Below are 21453 nucleotides of genomic sequence, written 5' to 3'. Positions count from 1 at the left end.
TTAAATGATGATCTCGATGCTCCTATTTTGTTGAGCATTGGATCTTGTGGCTTCCATACTGTGCACAATTCATATAAAATGGCAGTAAAAGAAATCCTAAAAGTTTCAGACAGATCTTCCATTTGCATCACTCCTTTATGAATCTTTTATTGATGATAAATGTCATGATAAGGTTTGTTAAGTCCGAGTTGCTGCAGTCTTCAGAAAATGTCCTAAAACGAATTTAGACAGTAAAGAAAATCTTCTGCCTGCATCTAAAATTGACATAGGTTCTGCTGCTAAAGCAGCACTTCATGGCAATCCTGGAATAAATGATAGAGATATGTTAGTGTTTCGCACAGATTGTCTAAGAGGAATGGTAGCTTTATGCAAGAAGTTACTGGAAGGTCACCGCTGGCATATCATAGTCATCATCATCTGCAGTTTCCAGTTGTTGGCCGGGTCTGCTCACCGCTGGCATATAAACTGACTAAATTAATTTCTTGTTTCGATCTAAGTGTAGCCAAATAGCCTGTAAGCAGCAGGCTGCTAAGGATAGCTTTAAATGCCTCTGTTGAAAACAAATGGATCTCGGGTAATGAAGCCGATCATGTACAAAGGGGGTTCACTTCTGTTTGTGAGAATGATACTTTGAAAGAAGAAGTGAATTCTTTGACTTCTAAAGACGAGAGGTTAGATCACTTTTGGCTTGGCACTGTTTTTCCAACAGTAAATTTGAAAACGGTTAAGTTGGCTTCATTTCTCAAAATTATACTAATATTGTTTCATGGAAATGCTTCACTTGAACGTGGTTTTCCTTTTAATAAAGAAATTATAGTCGAGAACATGCTACAAGTATCCCTTGTAGCACAAAGAATAATGTATGATGCTATCCCAAACCCTGGTGGAATTGAAAAGGTCTCCATTAATAAGAACATGCTCCATCCTGCAAGGAGTGCTCATGCTTTGTATCTTCAATCTAAAGGAGAAACGTGAAGCATTGGATGTAGAAGATTCTTTGCAAAAAAAAAAAAAAGAGAGAGAGAGAGAGAGAGAGAGAGAGAGAGAAAGGCCGCTTTGTTGCTGAAAGAATTAGAAGAAAAGAAGCGGAGAGTGATGGCAGAAGCTCGACAGTCGTTGGTGGCTATGAAGAAATTTCTTCGCTGAAGCAGTAATGGTAGTACATTTAAAAAAAACTTAAAGTGAATTTAATTAGACTAAATTAAACTTCCAAGTTTTGAAATTTAATATGCACATTAATTGCTTTTTTTTAAAATGTATTTTAATATTACTGATACTTCCTTTATAATTTTGTTTTTCATCATTTTGTGTCAGGGAAAAAACTGGGTTTTATGTCTGGAAAACAGGGAAATGTCAGGGAATTTTAAAATCTGGATTTGGTGGACACCCTGTAATTATAAAAAATATAAGCATCGGTAGGAAATAAATGTCGTCGTTATTTAGAACTCGTGCACTTGCGCAGCTCTTCGCAGATCATTTTCTGCTACCTGAAATTAAAAAAAGAGAAAGTTCTAATATTTGTATTTCTTTTATTTTTCAGTTCCCATCAAGCGAGAAAGAGTGGTTACAAATTGCAGCAGAATTTGAAGAGAGATGGCAATTCCCGCATTGCTTGGGGGGCTGTTGACGGGAAACACATAAAAATAATCCCTCCTGGTGGAAGTGGATTGTTCTTTTGGAATTACAAGGGATCAAACAGTTTGGTGTTAATGGCTATTGTGAATGCAAATTATGAATATATTTACTGTGACATTGGAACTAATGGATGAATTTCAGATGGGGGAATATTGGAAAACACAAGGTTCTACCAAAAATTAACGGTTGGTCATCTCCAGTTGCCGAAACCAAGACGTCCACAAAATAGCACAATCGAACTTCCGTTTGTGTTTGTGGGAGATGAAGCATTCGCCTTGCGCAGAGACTTTTTAAAGCCCTTCGGTCAAAAGGATCTCACTTCAGAACGAAAAGTGTTGGTAACTACCGGCTTTCACGAGCAAGAAGGATAGTGGAAAATGTTTTCGGAATAATGGCCTCACGATTTAGAATTTTTCACACAGAAATCAATTTAAGATTCGATCGTATAGAAACTATTGTTTTGGCTTGTTGCTGTTTGCATAACTATTTACGTCGTCGATCTATGTCTTACTAGTCTCCACACCGAGCTCGATAGCTGCAGTCGCTTAAGTGCGGCCAGTATCCAGTAATCGGGAGATCGTGGGTTCGAGCCCCACTGTCGCCAGCCCTGAAGATGGTTTTCCGTGGTTTCCCATTTTCACACCAGGCAAATGCCGGGGATGTACCTTAATTAAGGCCACGGCCGCTTCCTTCCACCTCCTAGGCCTTTCCCGTCCCATCGTCGCCATAAGACATATCTGTGTCGGTGCGACGTAAAATAAATAGCAAAAAAAAAAAAAAAAAAACTAGTCTCCACAACCTCTCAGTCATGAAGAAATCAACGCGGGGGATACAGAGGTAGTCGATAATGTGTTCATTCCACTACAAAGAGGATTCAATAGGAATTATGGTCAAGAGGCGAAGGAAGTAAGAGATATGTTCATGCAATTCTTTAATAATGAAGGCAGGGTAGAATGGCAGGACCGAATGATCGATTAAGTGTAACAGTGATTTTCAATTTAGGCTTAAATAACGTTATGCTATTACTTACTTGAAAACTTGACAGGTATTCTCCAGTGACACTGCTTGAGGAAGTCTGTGAGTTTCCGTAGTGTATGTCGTCCTCCGTCCGGATGTACACAACTGACTGTGGGTGGGATGACACTTCCCGCGTCACTACTGTTGATGTTCGGTTAAGTGTCCCCATCTGAGCCTCAAAAATTGCATCGTTGATGACTTTCTTGCAGAATGTTGCCATGTTGTCATCAAGTGCAGCCAATTCTTCTGCAATGTGCCTGCCAAATGTCACATACTTTCCCTCCTCCTGGGACTTGAGTTTTTTGCAACAATCTGCAGTACCTCATCAGCTGGGTCGGGATTTTTACTTCTCTTTGGACGCCTTGAAGAAGAGAACGCAGAAGATGGAGCTGACGGTGATATTACTTCTTCTATTTCAACCTCATCAATATTGTCGTCATCGTTCTGGAAACAATAATTTAACTTGCATGTAAAAGAAAGGCTTCCATATGTTTTGAACTAATTAGATAATTATGTCACAATAATATCTCTAAATATATTTTTACCTTACCTGATTTATTATGTCATCCTCTTGCATTGATTCCTGCATTGTACAGACACTTGACCTTGGAGTTTCTTGATCTGCCAAAAATAACAGTTCATCAAAATACCACAGCGTAGGATGATAAACTTCATCAGTGACAGTTCCCGATCTCTTTGAGTCTCTCACTTTCTTTAGCTCCTTCCGAAAGCAGTTTTGAAGCGAGTTAATTTTTTTAATAACTCTATCTTTATTTGCTTCAGGATCAACCTCTTTCAGTTTTTCTATTAACAAATCGTAAGCAACATTTTTCTTATTCCGATCTGAATATTCCTTCGATTTAATTTTCCACAGACAAGTATTCTGTCCGTAGATATCAATGAACTCAGATAAGAATGTACACGGTAACACACGTAAATCACGCATTTCCGTGCGCAGTTTTAACTCGAGTTGGAACTGAACGCAATCGGTCACCACACACGCTACAACTTGCACGGCGTCTTGCTTGTACACGCGGGAAAACTTCAAGCAGCTGCAGACTTCTGTCATGCCATGCCCAAGACTGCGCAAGCCTACTAAATCGCACGACTTACTAACACACACGTTCAGTTTTACTCTGCGACTTTGGCTTGCGCATGAAAATCGTCAAGCAAAACGTAGTGTGTGTGTCCGCCTTTACAGCAAAGCATGGACCTAATGGTAGGTGAGAAAAGCATGGATGTTGCAAGTTTTTTTTTATGTTTATGAGAAGACTACTTATATGGGGACAAACAAAGGGGGTCTGGGGGCATAAGCCCCAAGGTTAGAGCCGCAAAGCAGTTTTAGGCCTCCATTTTGCACTTTAGAGAACATTGGTCTGGACTGGTTAGGATAGGACCTGGACCAGAGCATTGGTCTGGACTGGTTAGGATAGGATCTGAACAAGAGCAATGGTCTGGATAGAGCAGTCATATGGGGACAAGCAAAGGGGGTCTGGTTATAAACCCCCAGGCTAGAGCCGCGAAGCAGCTTTAGGCCTCTAGTTTGCACTGCAAGCACCATTGGTCTGGACTGGTTAGGATAGGACCTGGACCAGAGCATTGGTCTGCAGTGGTTAGGATAGGATCTGGACTAGAGCATTGGTCTGGATAGAGCAGTCATATGGGGACATATGGGTTAGAGCTGCGAAGCGGCTTTGCGTCTCTAGTAATGGAAGTTACAACATAAAGCATGGATGTTGCAAGTTTTGTTTATGTTTATGAGAAGACTACTCATGGAGACAAGTAAAAGGGGTCTGGAGGCGTAAGCCCCCAGGTTAGAGCCGCAAAGCGGATTAGGCCTCTAGTTTGCACTGTAAAAACCATTGGTTTGGACTGGTTAGGATAGGATCTGGACAAGAGCATTGGTCTGGATAGAGGAATCATATGGGGACAAGGAAAGGGGGCCTGGGGGTGTAAGCCCCCAGGTTGGAGCTGCGAAGAGGCTTTAGGCCTCTAGTTTGCACTGTAAAGACATTGGTCTGGACTGGTTAGGATAGGACCTGGACCAGAGCATTGGTCTGGACTGGTTGGGATAGGATCTGGACAAGAGCATTGGTCTGGATAGAGCAGTCATATGGTGATAAGCAAAGGGGGTGTGGAGGCATATGCCCGCAGGTTAGAGATGTGGAGGGGTGTTAATTCTCTAGGATGGTTTGAAAAGAGGGATGGTCTGGCTTGATTAGGTGAGGGTAGTGTCAGGAACATGTGTGTGCATAGCTTAGGGTGGGATCCTGGCAAGACCATTAGGGTTCATTCTTAGCAAATTATATGATGATGTTATTGTTCTGAGAGGGATATGAAGATTCTTTTGTTTTAGGATCTATTTGAAGTCTTGTATTTGGAAATATAGGTAGTCAGTGCTGTACAGTGGAGGGAATTGCAACAGCAAGTGATCTGCGTACATTCCTGAATAAGGAAAATAAGGCTGTAATTGAAGAATTGCAGCGTGTGTATTTCTTGCCACGGCTTGGAGTATGTAATCATTGTCGTAAATGAATGAAATTGTGGAAGAACGTGATGAGTAAATTTGGGTATACCCATATTTGTCTGCAGTGCCGGCGTAAGAAATCTTTGTTTTTAGGGACATTTTTTGAAAATACTCATCTACCTCTCTGGAAAATTATTGAAATTATGTTTATGTTATATTTGCATTTCTGTATATTTATAGACATTCTATTTATTTTGCACCACAGAACCACGTTATCCAGATCTGACTGTAACTTATTTACATTGTTCTCATTGCGAATTGCTCTGTGAATGATGGTGTGATCAGCATACTGTGCCATAGAAGACGATACACAACCTGGCAGATCCAGCGTAATTATCGTGTACAGAAGCAGTCCTATCACATTACCTTGAATCACACCCGAGGTGACTGAGGTTTGTTCTGACCTGGCCCCACTGAACACAACGCTTTGTGTCCGACCTATCAGGAATGATCGAAACCATGCCTGCAGGTTGCCTTGAATGCCATACTTGTTAAGTTTTAACAAGAGTCGTTGATGAGGTACCTGATCAAAGGCCTTACTCCAGTCGAGAGTTACGCAGTCCACTTGGGATATATTAGACTGGTCCAAGGAATATTGCCACTCATCAATTACTGTTGTTAAAAGTGTAGTACGGGATTTTCCAAGGAGGAATCCGTGTTGGTTGTTATTCAACAGGTTTCTCTCATTCAGAAAATCCAGCACATGTTTAACAATTAGGCGTTCAATGCATTTACATAAGCCAGATGTAATAGAGACTGGGCGATTATTGTCTACATTTTCCCTTGTCCCCATTTGAATACGGGAACTACATTTGCTCTCTTCGATTCTTCTGGCACAGTCCCACTGTTCATTGATATGTTAAATATTACACAGAGAGAAGGTGCTAATGGTTCTGCACAGCGATGGAGAATTCTGGCCGGCACGTTACCTGGGCTGTTTGCAGCATGAGGTCTAGTTCTCTGAAGACTTGTTTCGACCTCGTTAGTAGTGAAGTACAAGCTAGTTAGGGGTGGAAAGGGAGGGGTTGTCCTTGTGGTGAACATGTCTTCATCCTTGTCAGCAGTAGTGAAGTTATTTTTAAATTTACTGTTAAATGTGTCTGGTATTTCTTGGGGAGAAAAAACTGATAGTCCGTTGTACTTGAAGACGGATGGAGCACTGTTGCCGGTTTTGTTTCTGATGACAGCCCATAGCTCTTTACTATTGGAACTAAGGCTGTGAATGTATGAACTGTGGGCATCAACGGATTAATGATTTGAGTTTGTTCCTAGCCAGTCTGTACTTTTCCCACCTACTATCACTTGGGTTTTCCTTCCATTTCCTGTATAAACAATTTCTCTTTCGAATACCTGATGTTATCTCTTTAGTAATCCATGGTTTTTTTCGCTGATTAGAGATGGAAACTTTCAGCACAGCTTGATCGACACATTCAAAAAATACTTTTTTCCAGTTTTCCCAGATCTCGTTGATATCTATATCGCCGGAGAAGGGCGCGAGGGGGATAGGAAGATTTTTGGATAGAAGAGAGGAAAGATCGTTCCAGTTGGTGTGGGAAAAATTATATATTGTTCTGGAGTGGAGTTTTGGCAAGGGTTTTTCTGTAGGTCAAAGTTGTAATTATTGCTTGGTGATCACAAAATCCAGGTATTACGTCCAGGGACTGGACGGAGGATGGAGAGTTAGTAAGGAACAGGTCTAATGTGGAACGGGAATTTTGAGTAATATGAGTCGCTTTGAATATTAACTGATGGAGAAAAATGTCGTAGAAGGTGGAGATAAAACTATTAGCAAGAGGATTGTTTGGTACTAGGGCAGTATTTCTAGGCCAAGTAATTTCAAGATTGAAGTCACCGGCAATATAAATTGCGTCGTAATTATTCTGTACTTGTAGCATATGATCCAGAGAGGAGAGCAAGGCATCGTTCATCGTTTGCAAGGACTTTGGTGTACGATACTCTGATCCGATGAAGAATTTATTAATACCGCATGTAATTTCCACCCACATGGCTTCAGCTGTCGTCTCCAACTCAGGACGTCTAGTTGGATTACACTCTGGTTTTGCAGCAGTAAGAACTCCACCTCCTGTGGTTAGGATCGGGGCCTTACGAAACAGGACAAACGAATCTGGCAGTACTTCTGAGTCGTAAATTTTGTCTGAAAGCCATGTTTCACTGATACACACGATAGAGGGATCTAGGCTTGAGAGCGAAGCAAGAATATATTCTTTTCTACCTGGACGTAAAATGCTGCATGCGTTAAACACAAGGAGAGTTTGTTTATTATTTACATATTTACAGTTGTAGCTATACCGCATCACTGGTATTGGAAACGAAAAAAGTTTGTTAGTGGCGGCATTTCGCATTGCCAACAAGTCCACGTTCTTCCCCCCCTTTTTTAATTACCTGTATTCTGAAGTAGAAATTTGTGCACGTCCTGTGACTTGTTGACGAACAACTGTTAGAGTTCACAAATAGTTGGTTACGATGCCCACTGCTTTCACATATTGAACAAAGCTGAGGCCCTGGGTTCAGTTCAATGTCTCCAATTAACGCGGAAGTTAGGCACCACAGTGGCCGCCCAGCGATCGGAAGTCTGACAACTCTGCCCTCCCCATCACGACGCGGCAGCCCTACCGCCAGCAGCCCGAGGCTTTCACTGCCACACCACATGAGACACTTAAAGAGAACATTTCTCACTTACCAACAGTTTTTCCAGTAGATGAATCTTCGTCAAATCACCACAAGAGTTATTCGAATGCACTGTTACACTTTTCGTGTACATCACGGCACTTTTTACCAACAAAACTATAATTAATGCACAGAGAGCACTTGTAACCACCGGCATGCACGCCGCCATCTTAGTGCTATCTTTGCAGAAATGAAATGGCATATGGCTTTTAGTGCCAGGAGTGTCTGAGGACATGTTCGGCTCGCCAGGTGCAGGTCTTTCAATTTGACGCCCGTAGGTGGCCTGCGCGTCGTGATGAGGATAAAATGATGATGAAGACGACACGTATACCCAGCCCCCATGCCACAGAAATTAACCAATGATGGTTAAAATTCCCGACCCTGCCGGGAATTGAACCTGGAACCCCTGTGACCAAAGGCCAGCACGCTAACCATTTAGCTATGGAGCTCTGCAGAACATTTATGCAACTAGGTGAAGAAAGAGATGGAAATGAAACTAGTATTGCAAAATTTTGGAAGAACTTCACCATAAAGAACACAATTGAAAATATTGGATATGCATGGACGTAGATGAGGCAAACGAGGACAAACTTCTCCAGTCCCACTCAGCAGAATTCATCACTGAAAATTTTTTTGAATTGGAGATAGAAATGAATGGTGAAGAGGAAAAGGCTCAAATTAGTGAACCTACTAAATAGCTTACAAGACAAATGGCTGACATTTTAAATCACATTCATAATGCAATGAAAATTATTGAAGAGAATTATCCTAACAAGGACAGAATTTCTATAATTGCCAGAGAGGTTCAGAATTCTGTTGAAGACTGGATTCAACATTAATAACAGTCACTTTCAATTGTTTTTATTTTTTCCCCTTCTCCTAAGGCTGCTTAGTCTGTGTTAACCCCACAGTAATTTTTCAAATAGCAGTAAGTCATATGTTAACCAAGTTTAGTTGAGAACTGTTCTGGAACATACATCTGTAATCTCTGTAAATGTTCATATTTTCTCTTTCATCCCTTCTCAACCCCCATGCCGATGAGGATTGAACTAGGACTTAAACGACAACCGGATTGCCAGTTTTCATCTCAGTGACTCCGGAAACTATGGATTTTACATTAATATTGGTAGTTTTCTATTTTTATATTTCACCCCTTTTCCACCTCTGCCCATAGGGGTGTCATACCCCACAGTTTTCATTTCCAAATAGTAAGTCATATGCATACCATGTTTGTTTGAGAGCTATGCTGGAACATCGACACATTCTTCCATAATCTTGGTTATTTTTGACATTCTTTTTCATCCCTTTTCACCCCCATCCTGATTGGTGCTATTACTTCTCAGCTTGGGAGGTGGTGATAGTAAATGTTGCTATATGTGTTTGTGAATTTGAGTATTAATTATAATAATCATATTTCTACAGGAACTTTGTCCAGCGTCTTCATGACCGCAGTCTGGAGGATCGTCAGTTTGGAATGAAAGCTGCTGCAGCCTGTGGAGTTGCTAATACATTTGAGGTGGAGGGAATGAAGTTAAGAAATCTACTATTAGCTGCTACTCAGAAGGACTATGAGGGTGAGCAGTACTGACTATCATTTATTAGCATCCTGAATGGTTAGTCCACATTATTTAGAGAAATCTACTTTGAGCTGCTACTCAGAAGGACAATTAGGGAGAACAGTAGTGACTATTAACAAAGAAAACAGCAAACAGCACCCTAAATGATTAGTTCACATTATTTAATGAATTATAGCTAATTATTATTATTTATTTAGCATATGATGCTATAGTTGACAGTCAACTCTATGTACATGTTCTTGATGCACACACACAAAAAGAAAAAAAAAAGAAAAAAAATGACTCTATACACCTTAAAAAAATATATATTTAGAGAACAGTCACTCGTCTGTTATCCAGGATCATATCACGCACTTGTTCAATATTGGCATCAGTTACGGCTGCAGATGGACGCCTGGATCTGTCCTCATCCTTCACGCTTGTGCGACCCCTTTTGAACTGTTCAATCCACTGGTAAACACTTTGCTGTGGCAAAATATTGTCCCTGTATTATGCTGAAAGTCTTCTACGAATTTCCGCCCCTGGTACACCCCCAGACCACAAAAAACTGATTACGGAATGCTGTTCTTCCTTGGTGCAAACAGAGTGTGGCACTGCCATCTGCACGTCACAACAGTGCAAGCTGTACACTTCTGATAATGCTGAAACCTACTACAGATATAGACAACAATGCCATATAGTGGCTGGTGAGCACACAACGCCACAGAGCGAACCTAAAGACAATTAGAGCAAAATTGTCGATACTTATTGACTTGCTCACGTAGAATTTTTTTACAAGTCATAATGCATTTGTTAAGTGTGTCCATCGTTTTGTTCTCATTGTTTAGACAGTCTCAAGGTAGGTGAACCACTTCAGGTAACTCTTTCAAATGTACCCCTCCCCAGTGGTGTACTCAGTTCTTTCCACAGTACAGTTTTATTTGCTATCATCTTCACATATTTGATCTTTTTCACATTGATTTGCAGCCTCATCTTCTGGATTTTTTCTCGCAAAGTACTAAACATCTCTTAATATAGGATCCATTGCACAGTTGCTTAAAGAAATAAGAAAAGAAAGAATGAGCCCATGCTATTGTATAAGTTCCTTGCAGGTACATTTTTCTCAGAAACAAATGAACATATAGATATAACTAGCTGTAGTACCCTTCGTTGATGGGACTATCACTTGGCATGTGCATGATTACATGTTTGTCCACCCCTCATATTGTTTCCCAGATTTTGAGACACATTAGCAGCATGCCTCTCTACATGTCAGCAGCTTATACTCGCTTCCTTGTTCTCTGTGGCCCATTGCACTTTCATATTCTTTTGCATTATTGCTGGTCTTGATTTGATCTGTTTATTCCCATATAAAAGAAAGCGGTGTATTGGGTTAGCATTCAAAACTACTGACAGATGCGCCAAACCTTTAAAACTTTGCCAAAACAATCTCTATAGTAACTCTCTTTACAGTTTTTGGAGCTAGGTACTTGCACTTGGACTTACACATTCACACAACTGTTACTGATAATTCCCTTATTTTTGGCTGTATCGGAACGAGGTATACAACGAAAAGTCGCCATGAGCTATTTTCATGTAATACGAACCGTAAGGGAGATACATCAAATTTTATATTTTAGGCCACTTCTGAAGCTCTCCCTCCTGCTGAAAGTTCTTGAACAACTTATAATTAACCTTATTCTAAACCAAATACCAAGTTTAATTTAAATCCACGAAACATTTTTTTCCCCGTGATACTGTAACAGGTGCAGACAAATATTAAACTAAATTTGAAATAGGTTATTACAATGACATTAGTATTCTTGTCAGAGTACAATATTAATTGACTGGAACATTTCATTAAAAAGCAGTGTTATCATATGAAATGCTTGATCAAATGAAAAATGGCAGATTTTCTCACTTTTCACGAACAGTACTACGTTGACGTTCTAACAGTGGCAAGTTGCAGAGCTGGAATGACCCCGCCACAGACAATGGTGAACAATGCTTTGATATTTTCTGTTAATTTCACACCCTGCCCATTCTTATCAGTGCCTCTTAGCGGGAACCGAATAGCTGGAATACTACGATGAACCAGTGTGTCACGTACCAGTAGTTATCAGAAAAGGTATGAACCAGAGGAATGGCATGATAAAAAAGAAAGTTATCTAACTTCCTAACTACATCCTGCCAATATTCAAGCAGGCTGTTAAACTGGGCACCCAGCAGTAATGTCATCTATCAGAGAAGAGTGGCAGCAGAGGAGAAAAAGCACATCCCAACAAACAGCAGTCAGTGTAACATGACGTTGATCAATTTTATGGATCTTGATGTTGTAGGCCTTCATATTTAGTTTTCTTCCGAGTCTGTGATATCAGGATAGCCTATCCAGTGTAAATGGAGTCTTTCTTCCTCCTTTCATGATGTTCCTTTACAATATTTTCTCATTTTGATAGTCATCTTACAATTTTCCTGGCCGTTGTGGGCTGATGATAGCACAGTTTTCATCTTAAGACAGTAACGAAAAAGACCACTATTATCACCAGTTAACATGATTGAAATCCATGTAGAAGCGCCACTGTTGCAAGTTCCAACCCCAGCCGCATTGGCACTGGTGCTTGTTGTGCTCGGCCGCATTGCACGCGGCGCGCTGGTGCTTGTCAGTTGAGTGTAAGCAAATTGCAATACAACAGGAAAAAGCATTTTGTGTGCTGCAATTAGCAAAATTAGAGTCCATTATTGGAGTTCAACATGCTTTTCGCCGTCAGTTTAATAAATAGCCACCTCGGCATAAGCAGATTTATTAAAATTATAAAATCCTTTTAATAACAACCACCTACTCAATACATTATATTACTCATTGAATTATAAAATAATCATGAGGTGTCTTAAATAAAGGAACATGTTTCGTTCGACATAGCGAACATCATCAGCCTTAATTTACAAAGATTAGGTCAGGGCCCTGAACTGAATGATAAAAATTGTTAAAAGAGTGACAAAGCCATAATAAAAAGTAAAATGATAACATTAGACATGAAATTATAACAATATGTACAGATTAACAGCAAGTATGTAGAGGAATACTTTGAACGATGGTAGTCTATAAAGTTAAAACAAACATGAGGTTGTTAAAGTAAAAAGATATAGATATAGTGCATCTTAAAATATATGTCAATGCGTGAAGCGTGGATTAATTATTGACTATGGAGTTCTTAAATTGAGCAAAACAAAAGTTGAAATAGAGTTTATTGAATAGTACGAGTCAAACTGAGTCAGTTAAAAGGCGCATGGCGACGAAACTAAGGTTAAAATGACGTGAACTTCAGTAGTTAGGAATTCTGTAGGAGAGCCAACACAATGCCAGAAGGAAATACCAGTTAAACTAGTCCGTATTTACACGCTAGCAGTAGAATTAATCTTATACAACGTAGGACACCAATGTGGACTCGTTAAGTAACTATAACTTGAAAGTAGGGAGAGTTCCAACTCGTACTATTCAATAAACTCTATTTCAACTTTTGTTTTGCTCAATTTAAGAACTCCATAGTCAATAATTAATCCACGCTTCACGCATTGACATATATTTTAAGATGCACTATATCTATATCTTTTTACTTTAACAACCTCATGTTTGTTTTAACTTTATAGACTACCATCGTTCAAAGTATTCCTCTACATACTTGCTGTTAATCTGTACATATTGTTATAATTTCATGTCTAATGTTATCATTTTACTTTTTATTATGTCTTTGTCACTCTTTTAACAATTTTTATCATTCAGTTCAGGGCCCTGACCTAATCTTTGTAAATTAAGGCTGATGATGTTCGCTATGTCGAACGAAACATGTTCCTTTATTTAAGACACCTCATGATTATTTTATAATTCAATGAGTAATATAATGTATTGAGTAGGTGGTTGTTATTAAAAGGATTTTATAATTTTAATATATTGTCCTCAATACGGTTCTATTATGAGATTAATTACATGTAATAAGCAGATTTACCAGTGGGATCGAAAGTTCATACAAGATAGTTGCATCTGGAAAGGGAAAAGCACGGGACGTTCACGCACATCGAATAACAATGTTGAGCGTATTCATGCAGTTTACGAAAGGAGCCCATAGAAATCCACAACATGAGGAAGCAAGGAATTTAACATTCCTCAACCAATGGTATGGTGAGTTCTGAAACACCGTCTGCACCTGAAGGCGTACAAACTGCAGTTATTGCAGAAATTGTATCCGAACAACTACAACAAAAGGTACGACTTTTGCATTAGCATGCCAGATGATAGGGAAAAAGAAAATTTTTCCTGAAGACAAATTTTTTTCAGATGAATGCACTCTTCATCTTTCCGGTAAAGTTAATCAGCTTAACGTTAGAATTTGGGCAAGTGAAAATCCTATGGCAGTTATTAAACACGACAGAGATTCACCGAAGGTGAACGTCTTCTGTGCCATATCTGTAAAGAAAGTTTATGGATAGTTCTTCCTGATTGAGAAAACTGTGACAGGACTAAGCTATCTAGACATGCTTCAAAACTGGTTATTTCCTCAATTGGAAGATGATTTCGATGACTTTATCTTCATGCAAGATGGTGCCCCGCCTCATTTCTCTCAGCACGTTCAACGTTACCTAAATGACACCATTCCAGGATGTTGGATTGGAAGAGGAGGAGCAGAAGATAACCATCATCGCCTGTGGCCTCCCAGGTCTCAAGACCTCACTCCTTGTGATTTTTATATGTGGGGTTACGTCAAAGACAGTGCATTTATTCCCCTCTATGCCTGACACTGTTGAAGGTTTGCGACACTGAATTGTTGAAGCTGTGAATTCAATAACTAGAGACCACCTGATTCGTGTATGGCAAGAAATGAGCCACCGTTTTGATATTTATCGTGCAACACATGGTACTCATATTGAAACCTTACAAAAGTGAAAATGGAACTCTTTCTCTTTCCAGGAACGTTAAAATCATTTTTCTATCTTTTGTAGTTTGGAAGAAATAAATGTTTGAAATCTGTTCCTTTTTTTTAAATATCCCTGTATTTCCATGTTAGCGATGCTCGGCGTTAACATGGATTAAGCAACAAAAGTGTACAAGTTATGGTCCTCTTCCTGTATCATGCCAGTTGATTTCATTTCTCAATAACAGGAAAAATAAACCCATACCAGGTACAAAGCACTCTTTCCTTCCAGCATGAACAATAACCAGTTTTCCGTCCTCAGAAATAGGTTGACAGATCACTCCTTGAGCATCACGTCTGACTTCCTGTGGCTTATACCAGGAGTATGTGGATGACCCTGAAAGACAAAAGCACATTTGTAGCCAAAGACACCTAGTGAAGTTAATAAATTATTCAACAATTGTTTGTATATGATCTCATAATATGTGAATATCCTCCTCAAGAAAATAACAGGTTTAGAGTTTCTCACTGTCCTTACTTCACATTTACTCCCCCAAGAAGCAGGATATCAAGTGATCCCCGTTACTCCATACAAATTCCTTGTCTTTCAAAATTGTTCATACTGATCTTTGGCCCTTTAAGTTAGTATAATATTCATTCATATGTCAAAAACCTATATTGCAGGTACTACTTCTCCTGTGGGGGTGAGAAGCCAAGGTTATAATAGGCTCAAAAGAGCCACTCATACACAACATAAAAGAAACATTTCTGAGAGGTTATCTCACCTGAATGCAATTAACCGTAAATAATATTGCAGTTGATTCTTTGTGAAGATACCTTTATATATATTTGTTTGGGACGTCAACCTATGTAGATCTTTTGCCCCTTGAAGATGCCTTACTGTTGTGTAATTTGTCATAAAATCAACCTTGCTATGGCCTCCTTAGAAAAGCTGTCGATGCTGGTCACAAGGTATGCATGCTTCCCATGCTTGGTTTAATAAGTCAAGTTTCCTCCTTGGAATTCATTATTACTCTCCTGACTGTTGTGAAGCCACCTTGTAATATTATACACAAGCAAATATATACATATGCCATAAATTAATAAGAATACAGAAAGGCATAGGTCTGCAAATAGTACCACCATAAAGTCAAGAATAACACTGTAAGAGTGTGCTACTGTTAGGTTAGGGAGATCACTAAAGTTGAAATTTCCTTGTTGCTCCTGAGTCTCATTATGACAGGAAGTTATAACATAAAGAAGTTTAAAATAAATTCTTATCCCCACTATTTTAATAACTCTTCCTATGATTGTTGCATCACTGTGGTTCACATCTTTTTCCACTTCTTCATATTTCAGCTCCTTGTACATATTGACGATAGTGCCTTGAATTAAGCTTTGTAGAGCAGATAATGTCACTTCCCTTTTCAGAGGAATTCTTGCAGATTTTTTATGCTTTCCAGACATTGTAATTAAAATCCCCATTCGAAATAAGGCCATTGTTATGAGACTGCTTCATTCGTCACCTTACACCAACTACATTATTAAACACATTATTCAAACCTGCCACTATTTATTTATCCAAACAGATTTACAATCATACAGAAAAAGAGCAAATATTTAATCAGTTCCACTCCCAAGTAACTTAGTGACTTTTACAGTATGGTGTATAGCAATATAAAAACATTGGCAGTATGCAATAATCTCGCCAGTCATGAAAAGAAACAATGCCAGCGTGCAAGACATGTATCAGCAAACAGGGTCTCATCATTATATAGTTGGCAGCATGGGATGCAACCTAACAATTAGAATATTACTATAAATCACTAGTTTCAGTACCACAGGGGGAGAAAGAGTTAGGTTGCTCCCTTAGGAACCTTAGAGAGTGCCTGTACATTATTGCCCATAAACCACTGCTTTATGGCAGGAAGCATCATCTTGCTGGAACCCAGAGTGATAATCTCTGAACTGGTCTTCTACTGTACACAACATGCAGATTGTCAAAATGTCCTTATATCCTTCCACTTTTAATGTCCTCTGTAGTATTAAGAGGACACTAAGTCCCTTCCATGGCAAACATCACCACATTGCCACCCCACCTCAGTCATATTTCACTATGGGCATTGCATAGGCTGGTTTGTATCATTCCCCCACCCAGACCCTCTCATCTGACTGCCATATGGATAATGTGGTTCATCACTCCAAATCACACATCTCCAATTGTAATAGTGCTCTTTACACCATCAAATGTAATGCTTGGCATTCATCCGATAAATATGTGGTTTATAGGTGGTGGTTGCATCAGCCTTGAACCCCAGTCCTCATATGGTGATGTATCTCATGATGTCATCCCATTTTTCCCATTTCTACTTTGCAATCACATCGCTGAAAGTTGACTTGAGCAACTTGAGAAGGGTGATTTGACAATCAATAACTATTCCTTGTTTGAAGTCACTAAGCTTCCTTGCTCCACCCACTGTGCATGTTTCTCATAGCACTGAACAACACTGAGCCCTCAGCTGCCTTTTATAGTGGCAGCAGTGATCGTGGCGATACCTAGGATCTAGTTTATATGTACGTATACTTTTGATCAGATAGTGTATGTACTAACTAATGTTGATGATTTTGTAACCATACGGTACCCATTATTCAAGGGCAGCTATCCCTTGGGGATTGTCTCTCTCTCTTGAACCACCCTGTAACAAAACTAATGCAGTGAAATCTTGATACAATGATACCACACAGACAGAAAAAAAAAGTTAAAGAGGGCGTTATAAAGAGAGATTTGGAATAGTGGGTTCTCAAGTCAATTGCTGAACACAGTAGCACCTGAAAATTGAATTACATTAATTGCCTGCCACATCATATCATTTAATTTTCACTAATATGAGGTTTGCAACAACCAAATCACACAAAAAAATTTGAAATTACATACCTTACCATCATGGTACATTTATACTGACCAAGTATTTTTAATCTCACACACACAGTTGTTGTTCGCACTTGGCAACCCTCCACTACTGTAAACTACAGTAATTAAAGAAATCTGAAATGACAGTCTGTTTTACATTCCTTTTCACAGACTGAGAAATGCACAAAGACCTAATTGTGTCAAGATTCACTACTACAGTTAACAACAGTCCTTGGAACTTACAACAATGTGTCAAAACGAGATAATGAAGGGGCTATTTTAGTTTTAAGCAGCTGTTCGATAGCTACAGTACTGCTATTTAAATCCTTCTGGTATGCACAATACCTAGATTTTCCTGGAATTCCGTAGCTGCAGAGTTCCCCGACTTACTCAACAAACCCATCCCTCAGGTAAGTACACAGCTATAAACACTCTTGCTTGCTATGTATACGTAGTAGGAAATTTCAATTTTTGTGTGGCAGTAACAGATGTTTCTAATAATTTTTGTGCTTGGATTATCGTAGCACTGGGAGGAAAGCATAGCACCGAAGTCTGAAAAGGCAGTTCTAATGGAGAGATTTATTGTAAACAAGAGTGTCATTTAATCAACAGGGATCTTATATTGAATTGAATGAATGGAATTAATGCCAGAGCCAGAATATTTCATCGTTCCAGAGGGGATTATCATTCAGTCGATAATCATTGAATGGAGATTTCACTGTAGATAGAATTCTAAGTAGTTACCTGTTGTGTTGTGCAAGAATAACCAAATAATCCCTGTCTTCTTCCAGCTCAACTTTGTTATAGAGTGAAAATCGCCTAGATTTAGAATGACTTTCCACTTGTGAAAGGTAAAGGATATAAAATTAGTAAGAATGTCAGTCTGTAAGGAATGTATACTACTATACATTGCCATTAATGATTAGACACTGTCTGAAAAAAATTAGACTGATCCCATATTCACACAAGCACCTATTGAGCCTCTGTATGACTGTGAGCACTTGTTAGAAATATTCACTAGTTACAGCAGCCGAAACGGACATATGATACGAGCTCAGTGAGCCTGAAAGGGGCCTGATTATTGGAGCCATCCGATCCATTTGTTCCATCTGTAAGGTTTCTGGCAAGTGTTCGATAATGAGTGATGTAGTAGTGAAATGGAAATGTCAGGGAATTGTATTTTTAAAAAAGCCATTTCAACCAGGGAAGCAAAAACAAGAAACAGATCAGGACCATCAGTGCCTTTAACTTGTGTGTAGACAGACCGGCAAGCTTCTTTAGAACCCATGGCCATTGACTTTCGAATAGGTATCTGGAAGTGGTGCCAGTACTCATACTATTTACAGGAGGTATCGTATTTACCCTTGGATTACTCCACGTATGAACTACAGTACATAAACCAACGGTCACTAAACTGCCGGGCTGAGTGGTTCAAACGGTTGAGGCGGGGGCCTTCTGACCCCAATGTGGCAGGTTCGATCCTGGCTCAGTATGGTGGTATTTGAAGGTGCTCAAATACGTCAGCCTCATGTTGGCAGATTCACTGGCACGTTAAAGAACTCCTACAGGACTTAATTCTGGCACCTCAGCATTTCCAAAAACCATAAAAGTAGTTAGTGGGACATAAAGCCAATAACATTATTGTTATTATCATCACTAAACTGAACATTTGCCGCTGATTACAGTGATTCAAAACAAGACTCCAGAATAATGGAAGAGCACCATGTGGACAACTCATTCTACATTTTGTGACAGTCTGATGTGTATGGGTTTGACGAATGCCAAATGAGTGTTGCTGACTGGAGTGCACTATTCCCACTGTGAAATTTGGCAAGGGGGGCATTATGTTGTGGGCCAGTTTTGTGTGGTTTGGTCTTGGCCCGCTGTTTTTAGTTCCTCAAACCATGAATACCAAAACCTATCGGGCAATGTTATAGACAATATTTTGCTACCTTCCTATTGACAACAGTTGGTCATTACAGCTGTGATCTCTGATTTGAAACTTGGTGGTGTTTCATGAAGCGTTATGTGGAACTTTATAGTGTACAATCGTTCAGCATCCATGATAACAGCAACTCTGATACAGGAAACACAAAATTGTAAAACTTAAGCTGTTGCATGATGACGACCATCCTTCCATGAAGAGACGGGTCATCAAATATCCAACGTAATATAAATGAAGATACAGTGTTCTGAGGGAGTTCGCTATGCCATGTGGATGACGTAGCTGTGAGAATTTTTCAGAAGATGGTGGGTTCGAACCCTCTGCTGGGAGCACAGAAAATGGTTTCCATGTTTCCCCATTTTCATACCAGTTAAATGCTCAGGTGGCCATGGTTCCTTCCTTCCCAGTCCTAGCTGTGTCCCGTCATCCCATCGTAGCTAAACACCTGTCTGTGTCAGTGTAACGTAAAACAAGTGGCAAGAAAAAAAGGAATATAACTCTCTTAAGGATGAACTAGTAATGTAACCAACACAACAGATATGTGAAGCAGCTTTTGGCCATGAAAATCATTTTTGAAACAACAGATATGACTCATTAACTGATATGACAACAACATAAAGTATTATGATGCATAGATACCATTTTCACTTTTAAATAATTTTTGGGTCTCTACGGACCCTGCCTGGTAGTCTGAAGGTTAATTAATTGTGTATGTTTAGTGTATGTACTGGTACAAACTGTATGTATCCTGCAAATATTAATTACCAACTGTTTTGTTGTTGTAGAATATGCACAGCTTCAGACTTCAAATGCAGCCAAGTTTTTGAATTCTGTAGCTCTGCTTGGTGAGATCTACCATCGTGTCCGCCTCAATGATGGCTCACCTATCATTGTGCTAGCCACTCCTGTGATGCATTACCTTGATATTCTGTTGAGTGGAGAGGAACATGAGATGGAACTCTTCACCACACTTGTGAGTATATCAACAAGAAGTCATAAGTAACATGATAAACACATACAGTATAATCCGTATATTACATACCGGAATTTGTGATCTGTTGCACAGAAAGGGAACTAAGGTAGAATTTTTCATTTCTGAGCTTTTTGTGGCTCTAAAATTGACATAAAATAATGAGCATTTTAAAAAATAGGAGTTATGGGTGCAATAAAGAAAACTGTATTTTGAGAAAAACGCAGTTACCACTTTCACTAATTTTTGTACCATTTGTAAAAAGTTTTCATGATATCAAGTGGCGAAGACTCGAAGTGCTTCATAACTTGATTTGTTAAGAAGACGCCATAGGTAGTGCAAGAAGTAAAAAAATAGAAATACAATTTTTACGCCCCGACACTTTGTTCAGTTCTGCTGTAAAATTCCCATTGCCGACTTTGGGTCCCTTTCTGTGCAATGGGTCATATTTAGGTTTCCCTCCCTTCAATTTTTTCTATGTTTACATGCAATCCGGTCCCCACTTTTACATTAACAAAATTTTGAATTTCCCACCATTTACGCCTTGCGGACCAGCAAATGTAAAGGGAATATGGTGATCTTAAAAAGACAAACCATCACCACCACCACTTGGGTTACAGAAAAAACTAAGTGCCCTTAACTGTCACCAGGTTGTGCCATTGGGCGAATGCTACTGAAATGGAGCCGAACTGTATCAAAGGCAAGTACAGGACCAAGTTGAGCGCCATGCGATGGCCAGTAATCACTCAGCTTCAGTTTCATCATTTGCTTGCATCTTTGTAAAAAAAAAAAAAAAAAAATATATATATATATTTACTTGTCCAGAAATGGACCAGAAGAGGAGAATAACATGTTTTTCAATGAAGAGAAGGGCACAGAGTGAACTACAATTACATTCAGGCAATATGAATCATATTCCACCTAGGGATCCCTCCCATTGTATTCCTTCCCCCATATATATACACTGAAAAATTTATACTGTATTTATGTTGTTTTTCTTACAGTATGATTCATTTCCTTGGTTCTTTTGTTTTATCTTTTGCTGAAATACTTCATTCTGAAGAGTGGTACACCTGACAGGGTACCTATTTTCTGTAAAAACAGGGATATAAAAATGCAGAAAATATTCAGGGAACACACAGGGAAATGACTTGTCACATCTAAATTAAGCTTCTGATGTAAGATTGGACCCGAAGGGAATGATTGAACGAGATGCTAGGCGAGTCATAAACAGTGAGTAGTACTTTGAGAGAAAAATACAGAGTGAGCGCGTTTGCTAGTGAAGCAGAGTGAATGA

At 39.3% G+C, this 21453-nt stretch overlaps 1 protein-coding gene across 1 annotated transcript in view; it reads left to right on the top strand.

Moving 5' to 3' along the window:
- LOC136874875 (CBP80/20-dependent translation initiation factor) overlaps nt 1–21453 on the top strand; it is a 146709-nt gene that overhangs the window by 72851 nt on the left and 52405 nt on the right. The window contains exons 3-4 of the mRNA XM_067148572.2: nt 9290–9441; nt 19972–20159. Coding sequence (XP_067004673.1) covers nt 9290–9441; nt 19972–20159 — 340 coding nt within the window. The remainder of the gene's footprint in view (nt 1–9289; nt 9442–19971; nt 20160–21453) is intronic.

The sequence above is a fragment of the Anabrus simplex genome, chromosome 5 (assembly GCF_040414725.1).
Source record: "Anabrus simplex isolate iqAnaSimp1 chromosome 5, ASM4041472v1, whole genome shotgun sequence".
Taxonomy (NCBI): domain Eukaryota; kingdom Metazoa; phylum Arthropoda; class Insecta; order Orthoptera; family Tettigoniidae; genus Anabrus; species Anabrus simplex.
This window is presented reverse-complemented; position numbering and strand designations above follow the sequence as displayed.